Source organism: Orcinus orca, chromosome 6 (assembly GCF_937001465.1).
Source record: "Orcinus orca chromosome 6, mOrcOrc1.1, whole genome shotgun sequence".
NCBI classification, from domain to species: domain Eukaryota; kingdom Metazoa; phylum Chordata; class Mammalia; order Artiodactyla; family Delphinidae; genus Orcinus; species Orcinus orca.
Window position 1 is genome coordinate 98984132 of NC_064564.1, and position 14508 is coordinate 98998639.

The 14508-nt window shown below is 40.5% G+C and overlaps 1 protein-coding gene and 1 pseudogene across 1 annotated transcript in view; both read right to left on the reverse strand.

Moving 5' to 3' along the window:
* The window catches only part of SHOC1 (shortage in chiasmata 1), an 88699-nt gene that overhangs the window by 48934 nt on the left and 25257 nt on the right, over positions 1-14508 (reverse strand). Inside the window, exons 10-11 of the mRNA XM_004269336.3 lie at positions 6889-6983; positions 5913-6152 (exon numbers count right to left, since the gene is read on the reverse strand). Coding sequence (XP_004269384.3) covers positions 5913-6152; positions 6889-6983 — 335 coding nt within the window. The remainder of the gene's footprint in view (positions 1-5912; positions 6153-6888; positions 6984-14508) is intronic.
* On the reverse strand, positions 9424-10888 carry LOC101273452 (heterogeneous nuclear ribonucleoprotein K-like; annotated as a pseudogene).

The window sequence follows — 14508 nt, forward strand, 5'->3', positions numbered from 1 at the left end:
TGAAAATATCCAATGACTTTCATGCCTAAATGAATGTTCTACTAGGGTATTAAGATAACCTTTAGTTCTGGGTTCTTACTAATATAATTTGATCCTTACGAGTACTTTGTTTACTGCTTTTAAAATCAATTTTTCGTCTGAATAAAATAAATTTTTAAAGGATAAAAATTCAGCACCTCTTTTTCCTATTACTGGAGCTAAGGTTACTGAGCAAAGAAAGAATTCCAGACTATTGTCAATAGTCTAACAACAAGTCATAGCCTTGGAGCTATCATACCTACAGTTATTCTAAGGGTCAAAAACTTACATACAAAGCAAGCCACAGACCAGAAGAAAATACTTGTAATACATATACTTTAAAAAAGACTGTATCGGGCTTCCCTGGTGGCGCAGTGGTTGAGAGTCCGCCTGCCGATGCAGGGGACAAGGGTTGGTGTCTCAGTCCGGGAGGATCCCACATGCCTTGGAGCGGCTGGGCCCGTGAGCCATGGCTGCTGGGCCTGAGCGCCTGGAGCCTGTGCTCCGCAATGGGAGAGGCCACAACTGTGAGAGGCCCGCATACCGTAAAAAAAAAAAAAGACTGTATCCAAAATATTTGAAGAACTGTTATAATATTTTAAAAGAAAGTCAATTAAAAATTTGACAAAATATTTGATCAATACTTCATATAAGATATGCACATGCTGCAATATGGATGAATCTTGAAAACATGCTAAATGAAAGCAGTCACGAAAGACCACATATTGTATGATTCCATTTCTATGGCACATACAGAACAGACAAATCTATAAAGACAGAGAATGGGAGTGACTGCTAATGGGTACAAGATTCCTTTTGGGGGAGGATTAAAATCTCCTAAAATTGATTGTGGTGATGATTATACCTCTCTGTGAATATACTAACTTTGAATGGTAATTCAATGGTTTTTAGTGTATTCACAGAGAGGCATATACTTTTTTTTTTTTTTTTTTTTTGCGGTACGCGGGCCTCGCACTGTTGTGGCCTCTCCTGTTGTGGAGCACAGGCTCCGGACGTGCAGGCTCAGCGGCCATGGCAAATGGGCCCAGTTGCTCCGCGGCATGTGGGAACCCGTGTCCCCTGCATCGGCAGGCGGACTCTCAACCACTGCGCCACCAGGGAAGCCCGAGAGGTATATACTTTTAATGGGTGAATTATACGGTATGTGAATTACATGTCCATAAAGCTATTATATATTTTTTAAAAGAAGGTATAAATATAGCCAATGAGCTTGTAAAAAGATGGTCATCGTCATTAGTTATCAGGAAAATACAAATTAAAACCACAATGAGATACCACAACATACCCATCAAAAGGGCTAAAATTTAAGATTTTCAATGCCAAGAGTTGGCAAGGATATAGAGTAACTGAAACCCTCACACATTGCTGGTGTAAATGTAAAACAGAGCAACCACTTTGGAAAAAAGTAGTTTCTTAAAGAGTTAAACATACACCTACCATAAAACCTAACAATTATACTCCTAGATATTCACTGAAGAGAAATGATAACAAATGTCCACAAAAAGACTTCTACAAGAATATTCATAGCAGTTTTATTCATAACAGTAAAAACCTAGAAAAAAATCCGGGAGAGTTGATAAACAAACCTTGGTACATCCATATAATGAAAAATTCCTCAGTAATAAAAAAGAAATGAACTACAAATACACACAACATCATGAGTGAATCTCAAAAATGTTATTCTGAGTAGAAGGCAGACACAAAAGAGTTCATACTGTATGATTCCATAAATGAAATTCCAGAACAAAGGAAACTAATATATAGTGACAGAAAGTAGACCAGTGGTTACTTGAAGTCAGGGGTGAAGGTTGGTAGGGGAGAAGGGTGGGATAGAAGGAGAATCACTATAGAATGCAATGGAGCACAAGGGAACTTCCTGGTGATAGAAATATTTTGTATCTTAATGGTGGTGATAGTTTCATGGTATAAAAATACATGTGTCAAAATTCATTAAACTGTACAGTTAGAACAAGTGCATTTTATTATATGTAAATTATACTTCAAAGTTTATTTGAAAAAACATAAGTGTCTTATAGGCCAGCTAAATATGTAAATGAGTGAAGTACAGGGCCAGTGCTTAAATCATAATCTTTGGGAAGATAGATTTTGTTTTTTTCTTCCATAATGTGGTCTATAAATTTTTTTGCTTTTGCTTTTATTAGAGATACTGGTATCGGAAACATTTTACTTTTCTCTTAACTATTATAAATATAAGACAAAAGTGCAAGAGTAATGCTAAATACCAACCAATACCTGGCCTCAATTTGTGAGTGCTGGGAACTACGGTGAACTGGAGGGTGCATGGTCTGTCTAAATGGTGAGCTACTACCAGCCCTAACCAGTTGTTGCCATGTGAGAATCTGAGTCTGATTTTTGGAATTTTAAAGACAATTTCAAAATACAGATCAGTTTCGTACAACCCTCCAAATTTTAAATGCTGGTAACTAATTAAAATACCATATGGGTCAACAGTACGTGGGCTGAACAGGATCTGAGTGCTACCAATTTGCAACCTCCAAGATATTTTCTAGAGATATTCTGGAGTGTTTAGTAGGTAAATAGGAACTGTTTACTATTTCACTTTTCTGATTATTTTCCTCTACTACTCTCTTTAACCACCCCTATCCTGACAACGTGGCCACGGGCTCCTGATAAAGTTATTGCTTTTTAAACTTCAGGATGAAACTTCGGGATTCATAATTCTACTAGATAACAAGATGAGTTATATGTTTCATTTTAACCTCAATATAATTATATATCATAATAAAGATTATACATAATTTTATAGATTTAATACATTATTAAGGATATCGGAAGACTCCATAAAATCATCTTGTCTCTTTTCTTTGTCTCACAATCTGACCTCATCTCTTTTAAAATTCTTCTTCTACCATGGGTAACCATCTGGGTCTTAGGATAGACTGGTGTGCATTTGCTTGACATAGTCTGTTTATCTACCCTCTTTTCTACCACATCCAAAGCCCTCTGTCTTCTGTCTTTGAAACATCCCTTGATAACAATTCTCACCCCAATTCCTATCTCCTTAGAGCAGTCTTCCAACGTACACAATAATGTCTAAAATTCACTTCTTAAAAAAATTTTATTTACTTATTTTTTTATTTTTGGCTGCGTTGGGTCTTTGCTGCTGTGCGCGGGCTTTCTCTAGTTGCGGCGAGTGGGGGCTACTCTTCGTTGTGGTGCACGAGCTTCTCATTGTGGTGGCTGCTCTCGTTGTGAAGCACGGCCTCTAGGCACGTGGGCTTCAGTAGTTGTGGCATGTGGGCTCAGTAGTTGTGGTGCACAGGCTTAGTTGCTCTGCGGCATGTGGGATCTTCCCAGACCAGGGCTCGAACCCGTGTCCCCTGCATTGGCAGGCGGATTCTTAACCACTGCACCACCAGGAAAGTCCCTAAAATTCACTTTTAAATATACTTATTTACTCTGTAATAAAATAAAAGTAAACTTCCCCAGCTCCTTTAAAAGCTAAATTTATTAACTATTGCACAAACTGATTTTAAAACAATACGTATTGAAAACAATACGTATTTAAAACAATACATATTTCAAAAAGGTATAATTGAGTCTAAGTATGTTCCATTTACTATAATGGCACACATAGCAACCAAAATAACTCAAAAGAGGAGGGGGAGTGGCCAAGATGGTGGAGCAGGAACACCCTGAGCTCACCTCCACCCATGGGCACACCAAAATTAGTACAACTATTTGCAGGGCAACTATTGATGAGAAAGACCTGAAGACTAGAAGAAAAAGATCTTCTACAACTAAAGATATAAAGAAGAAACCACAACGAGACAGAGAGGAGGGGTGGAGACAGAGTATAGTCGACACCCATACCCCCCCTCCGGGTGGGTGACCCACAAATGGGAGGATAATTACAGAGGTTAATTGCAGAGGTTCTCTCCAAAGAGTAAGGGGTCCGAGCCCCACATAGGCTTTCATGGCTGGGGTCATGCACCAGGAGGACGAGCCCCCAGAACATTTGACTTTGAAGACCACAAGGGCTTAATTTGGGGAGAGCAGGAGAGCTGTAGGAAAGAGTCTCCACTCTCAAAGGAGGCACACAAAATCTCACTCACCCTGAGACCCAGGGCAGAAGCAGTACTTTGAAAGTAGCCTGGATCAGACCCACCAGCTGATCTTGGAGAGATTTTCAAAAAGGCCAGCGGCAATTGGAGCTCACTGCGGGGACACAGAAATTGGCAGTAGCCATGTTTTGGGAGCTCATTCTGCCATGAGGATTCTGGTGATGGCAAGTGCCACTTTGGAATCCTCCCTCTAGCTTATTAGCACTGGGACTGGCCCCGCCCATCAGCCTGTCGACTAGTACTGGGACGCCTCAGGTCAACCAGCTAGCTGCGTGGGGACACAGCCCCACCCACCAGCAGGCACCCCTGAACCTCTAGCCACCCTGGGACCTGGTCCTGCCCACCAGAAGGCCCAGGACCCATTCCTGCCCACCAGTGGCTGGACAACAGCCCCAGAATCTCCTAGGCCTCAGCCCTGCCCACCAGCAGGCCAATACCAGCTATGACACCCCAGGACCCTGCAGCCAGAGACCCCAGCACCTATCTCCACCTATCAGTGGGTGGGCACTAGCCCTGGATCCCCTGAGTCCCACTGCCACTCCCCAGTAGGCTAATGTCAGCTCTGGGACACCTTGGCCCCTCAGCCAGCCACCTCAGGGTCTGACCCCACCCACCAGCTGGCAGACATCAGCTTCAGGACACCCCAGGCCCCTGAAGTGTCAAAAACCAACCCCACCTACCAGCAGGCTGACACTAGATCTGTGACCCCCAGGTCTATAACCAGTCATCCTGGGACCTGGCTTTGCCCATGAGTGGGCCAGCAGTAGCCCCAGGGGCCCCCAGAGCTCCAGCCACCTTGTGACCCAGCCCTGCCCACTAGTAGCCCGCAGCCTCCACACAAGGGCAGGGCTTGGCAACCAACTGGACAAGGGGCCAGCCACGCCTATCAGACCACTCACATTAGTCAGTCTGCCACAACAGAAGTGCCTAGACAGCCCACATAAGAGGCACCCCTAGTACATATAGCTCTGGTGGCCAGAGGGGAGTGTGCTGCTGGGACACATACGACATCTCCTACAAAAGACCACTTCTACAAGACTGGGAAACATACCCAACCTACCACGCATATAGAAATAAAAACTGTGAATCAGGCAAAATGAGGGGACAGAGGACTATGCTCCAAATGAAGGAACAAGATAAAACCCCAGAAGAAGAACTAAGTGAAGTGAAGATAAGCAATCTACCCAATAAAGAGTTCAAGGTAATAATCATAAATATGCTCAAAGAACTTGGGAGAACATAAAGTTCCTAGAAGAAGAAAAAAAATTAACTCAAAAGACATTTTTGTCTTCTTAAATTATACAAGTAAAAAACCCTTAATGAGTAAACTTTTTGGTAACAAAGGAAGATTTTCTATTGTTGAAGAGAGATTACTAGATATGATTGAACACTTAAAGCTCAGCTGTCAGGCTGAAAAATAACAGTGCTGGTTCGTATCTAGGCTGATGTAAACAGAAAATGGGCTAGAAATTAATCATTTATAAAAGAACACAAAGACACTAACTGAAAATGGCTAGACATTTAAAGCTGAGACTATAGAATTTTAGGACAGAAAGAGATTTAATGATTAGCTGGTCAAACTTCCTCATTTTTTCAAGGAAGAAAATGAGGCTTAGTGAAGGTCGAAGTTATAAATTCTGGCGGAGCCAGAGCTATATTTAATGTTGGAATTTAGTTTTATTTTCCCAATAACCTGGCAGAAAGCCAGTATCTAACATCTCATTCTGAAAATGTTTACACAAGTGATATTTACTATTACATACTTACATTTTAATTGAAGCACATTGGTAGGCAAAAATGTCTCCAGTTTACTATCATCAGAAGATAGATTATGATACAGATATGTACTTAGATGTTCCAAAGTTTCTGTCATTATCAGATTTAGTCCTGCTTGTTTCCACCACTCTGCATTTTCAGGATTAACCACAAGGCTTTCTTCTTCAATAGAAGATATCTTTTTAAAATCTACAACTGAATATAGACTGTTGGGCTCTCCAGTTCTTGGCACTTAAAAAACCACAACAAACCAAAAAACAAATAGTGAGAAACAGTCCACAGGGCAAAAAAGATAAAAAAACACAATAAACAGAACCACACTGGAAATTTCTTACAAAATAGATTTTTACAAATTAGAAAAAAACTAAAATAAAGTTATGTCTAGTATTTCATCTTCAAGATGCTAATATTTGTAAAAGTCCAAAATATTATAGCAATAGAAGTTACATAAAGGTTTATTTCAACTTACGGAAATACCATGAAGTTAAAATTATTCTACTATTTAGTAGGAGATGGAACTATTATTTTGTTTGACCATTTTAGTAATTACTAAATTAATACATTCAACAATATTTTGAAGAGTTAACGTAAGATTTATTAAATCAGAAATTCCAATTCATTATAATGAGCCTAAACAAGATGATATATTTTATCAGATTTTTATGATGACTATCATTTTAAATATTTTGACACAGAACTTTCTGCTTCATTACTTTTTAGCCTAAGTAGGGACACAGAATATTGTGTGGAGGAACTGAAGTAGCACAACTACTTAATATTATTAACTGCATTACAAGCCTCAACCCAAAATTAGGATTATAAATTTTGAAATCCTAATTTTGGAATGGTGCTTTTTATAATGACAGTATTTTCAATAATAATAATAATAATACTGACAATACATTTCTACTGATTGTACCTTTTATCTATACTTTCTATTTAGCATTCAAAATCAATTAACCTTTACCTCTAAACAAAAATGGATTCAAAGAGCTTCTGCAGCTTTCTGATTGCCACACCATACAGTATTTGTTAGCTGATTCTTCAGCAATAAGCAAACTACTGAAAAAGAAGAGTTAAAGTTTAATTTATTAATTATATTGTCTTTTTGCATAATAAAATTTCAAGAAAAGTATTTTTCTAAGTATTTTCTACACTCAAAAGCATGTCAAAAATGAACTCTATTTTAGGGCTTCCCTAGTGGCGCAGTGGTTAAGAATCCGCCTGCCAATGCAGGGGACACGGATTCCAGCCCTGGTCCGGGAAGATCCCACATGCCGCGGAGCAACTAAGTCCATATGCCACAACTACTGAGCCCACGCGCCACAACTACTTAAGCCTGCGCGCCTAGAGGCTGTGCTCTGCAACAAGAGAACCACCACAATGAGAAGCCCACGCACCGCGATGAGGAGTAGCCCCCGCTCATCACAACCAGAGAAAGCCCACGTGCAGCAACAAAGACCCAATGCAGCCAAAAATAAAATAAATAAATTTATTTTAAAAAAATGAACTCTATTTTATAAATGTGTAAACTGAAGTAGAGAGTTCCATAGACCAAACTTCAAATGCTTACTTCCTCCTACCCTAGGAAGGTTTGTCAGTTTGTCAGCTCCCTAACTGCTCCTGCTTTCCTGTAACTTACTTCTACTTCCTTCCATTTCCTTCAGTGGAAGCTGGAGCCAGAGGGGGCTGACTTGGGAGGGTTTTAGCATTTCCTTCCGTAAAACATGCTAGCACCAACACTATAAGCCACCCAAAATAAAAATGCGATTTACATAAAATTATCTTGCTTACCATACAAAATGGTAGCTTCAACACAAATTTTTATAAAATCGCTGTCCCCACCAAGTCCGTTCTAAACAGAATTTCTGGAGCTTCTACTGGCTGAGGATCAGAACTATGAAAAAGTTCTGTCTGCTCTATCTTCTCAGGAAGTGACAGGTCCTAAAGTTTAGTTCAAGTCCTTCAGTCTTGTGTGTGAGTGAGTGATGTCTGTCTGTTTGTGTGTTTTGGGTGCTGAGGAGAGAAGGAAGTATGTACGACAAGCAGTGTAAATCAGTAAATACTGCTTATTAGTAGGTATGAAGTTATTAGCCTTGGTAGGGAAGAGACCATTAATTCACGAACCCTTTAATCTATGCCCCAAACCTCCCACTCCCTCCTAAGTGAGAATTGTATTTTGCTTCTCTGTTCATATGGAGCATACATGAGCATGCTAATTGTAGGTACTGCTAGTTAAATTGACAGTTCTGAGTAGTAGCAGACAACTAAGTCTTACGTCTAAACCATCCAATTTACCCACATAATCAAAAAATCTGGCATGTGGTGGCAATATTTGAGAATCTAGACAATTCTTCAACCTTACCAAGGTCTCTTTGACAACTAGACACCTCATATTGTAGGCGATTATTTTAAAGTGAAAGGAAGAGAAAATATTTAGGCAAGCCATGTTCAGCAGAAGACAATAATATAGACAAATATTCTCATTCCTTTTTTTTTGGCTGCACTGCATAGCATAAAGCTATCTTAGCTCTCCAACCAGGGATTGAATCTGTGCCCCCTGCAGTGGAAGCGTGGAGTCTTACCCACTGGACCGCCAGAGAAGTCCCTATTCTCATTCTTAATGGAGCTTTCTGAAGATATGTCTGAATTTGATATCTTCTTTGTTCATGTATAGAAATATATTCACGATTCAGTAATCAGTGTGGAAATAAAGACGTAATGCCACACAGACTTTTCTTTTTAGCACCATAAAATCTAGCATAGAGTTTTACATGTAGCAGGAACTCAGAATATTTGTTAACTGGGCATACCTCCAGCCAAAATGTTGTGTTCTGAAATAAAAGTAATTAGGGCCATAAAAGCAAGTTAAGAGTATAATAACATTACATATTATTTTTCCTTTCTGTTTTTTTTTTAAACACTTTTTCTCTTTGTTTTTAGTTTCACAGTTGAGGTGTAAATCTATTTTTTAAATAGGGACTTTTAAGTTTTTGTATTCATGAACCAATGGAAACTATTCACGTTTCGCCAGTGATGAGACAATTCCTTTAAGTTGTTTCAAATGGCCCTGGAAACTTCGGCTAATCTATTTATTTATTTTTTAGGTTCACTAAATTTATTTTAAAAATCATAAAACGTGTCTTACAAAAGAGCATTACATTCTGCACACTGCTCTGACTAGATGCCAGGGACATATGGACTATTGCTACTTTTCCTCCCTGTCCCACCCCACAAATGTTACAGTGACCACAAAGCAAAGTGTTCGCAATAATTACATGGGGGGATTTTTTTTTAAACCACCACCAATAAGCAAAATTTAAAATTCACTCACTCTGCTGCTGTTTCAAAATTTCAGGGTTTTTGCACGCCCACCCCGACCCCCCACCCGTTTGTAAGGAACTGAAACATTACATCTGGTGAACAGCAAAGATTTCACTACACCTCAAATGCAGAGCACCTATGAAGCAGAGGAATGTTGGCTTTTTAAACAAAAGCAGATAAAAAAAAAGATGCAGGACTCCTTCAGTTCTTCACTAATCTTAGAAAAACTTTCCAGAATACTGCTTCACACTGTTCTGCAGCAAATACTGTGCATTCTGTATCTGGTCCCGTGTTCCTGTAATGGTAATGATCCGATCTTCGGACGCTTCTAAAGGCTCATCAATTTTGATCGAAGCTCCTGACTCATGACGGGTTTGTTTAATCCACTGACTACCTTTGCCAATAATAGATCCAGCCAGATCTTTGTAACTACACAAGTAACTACACAGTTACTTGTGTAGTTATAATAGGTCCACCAAGATCACCATATGAGCCACGACCCCCAGCATAGGAGTAATCACATCCAGAGCCACCTTGTGGTTCATAAGCCATCTGCCACTCTGACGGGCTCCATGTATCTACTGCAGAGTCCCAGGTTTCATCAGCACTGAAACCAACCACACCATCATAACGGTCTCCAGGTCTCCCTCTTCTGTCATAGGCCATTAGATCTCCTTCTCCAGGTGGTGGTGGTGGAGGAAGAAGAAGATTCTGAGCTCTGCCACCACCCGGGCCCCCTCGTCCAGGAGGAGGTGGAGGAGGTCCTTGGCGAGGGCTCCTATCATCATAATCTCTTCTGGATGGAGGCATGGGACGCCCACACCGACCAGGAGGTATTCTGTCAAAACCACCTTTTCCCCACATGGGAAACCCACGGGACATCCACGGCGGTCATCAAACATCATTGTAAAACCATCATAATCATAGGTTTCATTGTAAAAATTGGGATCATAAGGCTGAGCACGTCCTTTGATGGGAGACTCTGATATAAGATCAAGGATGATCTTTATGCACTCTACAACCATATCAGGTTTTCCTCCAATAAGAACGACTCTGTCAGTGGAATGAGGACAACATTCCTGGAAAAGCTTGATTGTTTCTGAGTGTTCTCTCCAAGTTCTTTGATTTTAGCACCTTTGACCCCAATAACTCCTCCAGCCAGACTCTGATGGATCAACAGTCTCAATTCGCAGTCAAAGTCACTTCCTTTATAGTGTTGGTAATTTAAGCATTCCACAGCATCAGATTCGAGCGGGAGCTGGCTGGTTGCAGTGGGTGATGGCAACTGCAGGCCCTCTTCCAAGGTAGGGATGATTTTCTTCAGAATTTCTCCAATTGTTTCAATATCAGCACTGATACTCAATATGCACTCGGGGCCACTGCTGTCTGGGACTGAAACACTGGCATTGTAGTCTGTACGGAGAGCCTTAATATTCTTGCCTCCTTTTCCAATCACTTCCCCAGGATTCTTGCTCTGAAGCAGAATGCGTAATTCAACTCTCTCATCAGTATTTCTAGATCTTTTAAAAGCTTGTTCATCTTCCATATCTTCAGCAGGGCGTTTACCAAATTCGCCATTGGTTCCGGTGTTGGGAAAGGTTTCCTCTGGCTGTTTAGTTTCCATTTTCTTGTATTAAAGGGACACAACAATCAGTTATTAAATATATCCTTGCAGGGCAGAAATGAAGTGTTCTGGGTGGGACCAACTGACACCCTAGTGCTGCAGTAGCCAAGCAAGGCTACTGTCCCTATGCCGTCCCTATGCTGCCTCAGCCGGTCACAGCTAGACAGAGAACGAGTGTAGGGTTTTAAGGAGCGTAACGCTTTGAACGAGTGTAACGCTTTGAACGAGTGTTAGAAGTCTTTTTGTTCGTTTCTTTTTATAGCTGAGTAATATTCCATTGTATATATATATGCCACATCTTCTTTATCCATTCATCTGTCAATGGACACATGTTGCTTCCACATCCTGGCTATTGTAAATAGTGCTGCAATGAACATTGTGGTACATGACTCTCTTTTTTTTTAAAAACATCTTTATTGGAGTATGATTGCTTTACAATAGTGTGTTAGTTTCTGCTTTATAACAAAGTGAATCAGTTATACATATGTCCCCATATCCCTCCCTCCCACCCTCCCTGTCCCACCCCTGTAGGTGGTCACAAAGCACCGAGCTGATCTCCCTGTGCTATGTGGCTGCTTCCCACTAGCTATCTATTTTACGTTTGGTAGTGTATATATGTCCATGCCACTCTCTCACTTTGTCGCAGCTTACCCTTCCCCCTCCCCGTACCCTCAAGTCCCTTCTCTAGTAGGTCTGCGTCCTTATTCTCATCTTGCCCCTAGGTTCTTCATGACCATTTTTTTTTTTTTAGATTCCATATATATGTGTTAGCATATGGTATTTGTCTTTCTCTTTCTGACTTACTTCACTCTGTATGACAGACTCTAGGTCCATCCACCTCACTACAAATAACTCAATTTCGTTTTTTTTATGGCTGAGTAATATTCCATTGTATATATGTGCCACATCTTCTTTATCCATTCATCTGTTGATCGACACTTAGGTTGCTTCCATGTCCTGGCTATTGTAAATAGACATGACTCTTTTTGAATTATGGTTTTCTCAGGGTATATGCCCAGTAGTGGGATTGCTGGGTCATATGGTAGTTCTATTTTTAGTTTTTTAAGGAACCTCCATAATGTTCTCCATAGTGGCTGTATCAATTTATATTCCCACCAACAGTGCAAGAGGGTTCCCTTTTCTCTACACATGTACATATATACACTACCAAATGTAAAACCGATAGCTAGTGGGAAGCAGCCACATAGCACAGGGAGATCAGTTCGGTACTTTGTGACCACCTAGAGGGATGGGATAAGGAGGGTGGGAGTGAGGGAGAAGCAAGAGGGAAGAGATATGGGGATATATGTATATGTATAGCTGATTCACTTTGTTATAAAGCAGAAACTAACACATCATTGTAAAGCAATTATACTCCAATGAAGATGTTAAAAAATAAAATAAAATAAAATAACACTGCTATTTAAAACACCAAAAAAAGTCTTTTTGTTCTAACTTTGGCAAATCATAATACACAGATAAGACAAGTTTCATAAATTCTCATTAGATATTTGAATTATAACAATAAGTAGGTATATGACTTGTGTGATTAAAGAGTTTACTGCAGTTTAAGCAAATACTTTCAATATCAGATTAAAATTCAAGATTATACTAATTTCAGCTAGTTTTTGTTTCTAACTGCCAATCTGCCTTAACAGATGGATTAGGGTATATGGAGTAAAAAAAAGAGTAAAAGAGCACACAAAAAAAGAAGTATACGTCCTGCAAATAAACGCCTTGCACCTTAACAAAGGGATTAAAAATATTTAAACCAATTATAGATAGTTTCTGTACTCATCCCATGCTATTTTTTTACAGTTCATATCTGATATGGGCAGTTCTAGTTCATGGTAGAGCTCTGTATAGCACAAATTTACCCCCCAAAGGAAATACCTCTTTGCCAGAAGATGAAGATAATTGGGGCCCTCAAAGTCAGGCTCCTCCATCTTATGCTGTGACACCTTCCTGAGACCATTAATAGAAGCCTGAGCAGCTACTGATGAGATGCTCCCGTTGCTTCCAGTAATCCAAGAGCATTCTCCTCTGGCAGATCAGCCAATCACAGCTAAGAACTCAAAACCCAGCACACAGTGTCCACTCTGGGAATAATTTATTAGAGACTTGGAGATGTTCCTGTAATTTTCCTTAAAATGTGTTATTTTAGGACATACTAGGTTCCAGGATTACAGTGGGGAAGAAGGGGGTTGCACTGGTTATGTTCTTAGTTGTGTAACTAGCATAAGAAGTAGGGGAATGAGGTGACTTTATTCCAGGATGGCAGACTAATCTAACATAAAAAACATTAAATTACAGGTATGCTGTATGGTATAAGATAGCAGTCAAAGCTATCTCAGACTCAGAGGACAAAGATGCTGGGCTATTAAGCTATGCAATTTTGGCTCAAACTAGAATACAATGATCCAACCCTGCAGTATAAATTCTGAGAAGATTACAGACCATCCTGGGCTGTACTGAACAGATTTGTGGCTCAGTATTTGGTTCTACGTATCTGGTTTCCCCAACACCAGTACCACATTGACACAGGTAAAGGAGGTCAGTGGATGTCCTCTGTTAGAGAGGGGATGTGATCTCTGGTACTCCTAGGGAAGTAAGTTGAAAGCCAAATCTATTGTTCAACCACTGAACACACTGCTCTGTTACCCTTGGCTCTTCCTGGTCAGAGAGGTATGACAAATCTTTTGGAAGACCCCAAAATAACCCTATGAGGTATGTACAATTATTATCCCAATATTACAGATAAGGAAACTGAGGCACAGGGCAATGAAGATCACAGAGCTAGTTAATGATACAGCCAGGCAATCTGGCTCTAGTTCAGGGCTCTTCACTACTCATTATGGGCTGAATTTGTCCTCCCCAAAATTCATATGTTGAAGCCCTAACTCTCTGTACCTTAGAATGACTGTATTTGGAGCTAGGGCCTTTAAAGAGGTAATTAAGTTAAAACGGGGTGATTAGGGTGGGCTCTAATCCAAATAACTGGTATCCTTTTAAGAAGAGGGGATTAGGACATAGACGTGCATGGGGAAAGACCACATGAAGACAAAGGGAGGGGCTTCCCTGGTGGCGCAGTGGTTGAGAATCTGCCTGCCAATGAAGGGGACACGGGTTCAAGCCCTGGTCCGGGCAGATCCCACATGCCACGGAGCAACTAAGCCCGTGCGCCACAACTACTGAAGCCTGTGCGCCTAGAGCCCGTGCTCCACAAGAGAAGCCGCGATAGTGAGAGGCCCGCGCACCACAATGAAGAGTGGCCCCTGCTTGCTGCAACCTAGAGAAAGCCCTCGCACAGAAACGAAGACCCAACACAGCCAAAAATAAATAAATTAATTAATTAAAAAGCAAGTTTAAAAAAAAAAAAAGACAAAGGGAGAAGACAGCTATCTACAAGCCAAGGAGAGAGGCCTCAGAAAGAATCCAATCCTGCTGATACCTTGATCTTGGACTTCCAGCCTCTAGACTGTGAAGAAATAAGTTTCTGTTGTTTAAGCCAGCCAGTCTATGGTATTTGTTATGGCAGCCCTAACAAACCAACATACTGCTACACTGTATTTCATGGTAGTGAGTGACAATAGAGGCAGTGTCATTGGTAAGCATCCACTGGCAATGTTCTAAGCAGAT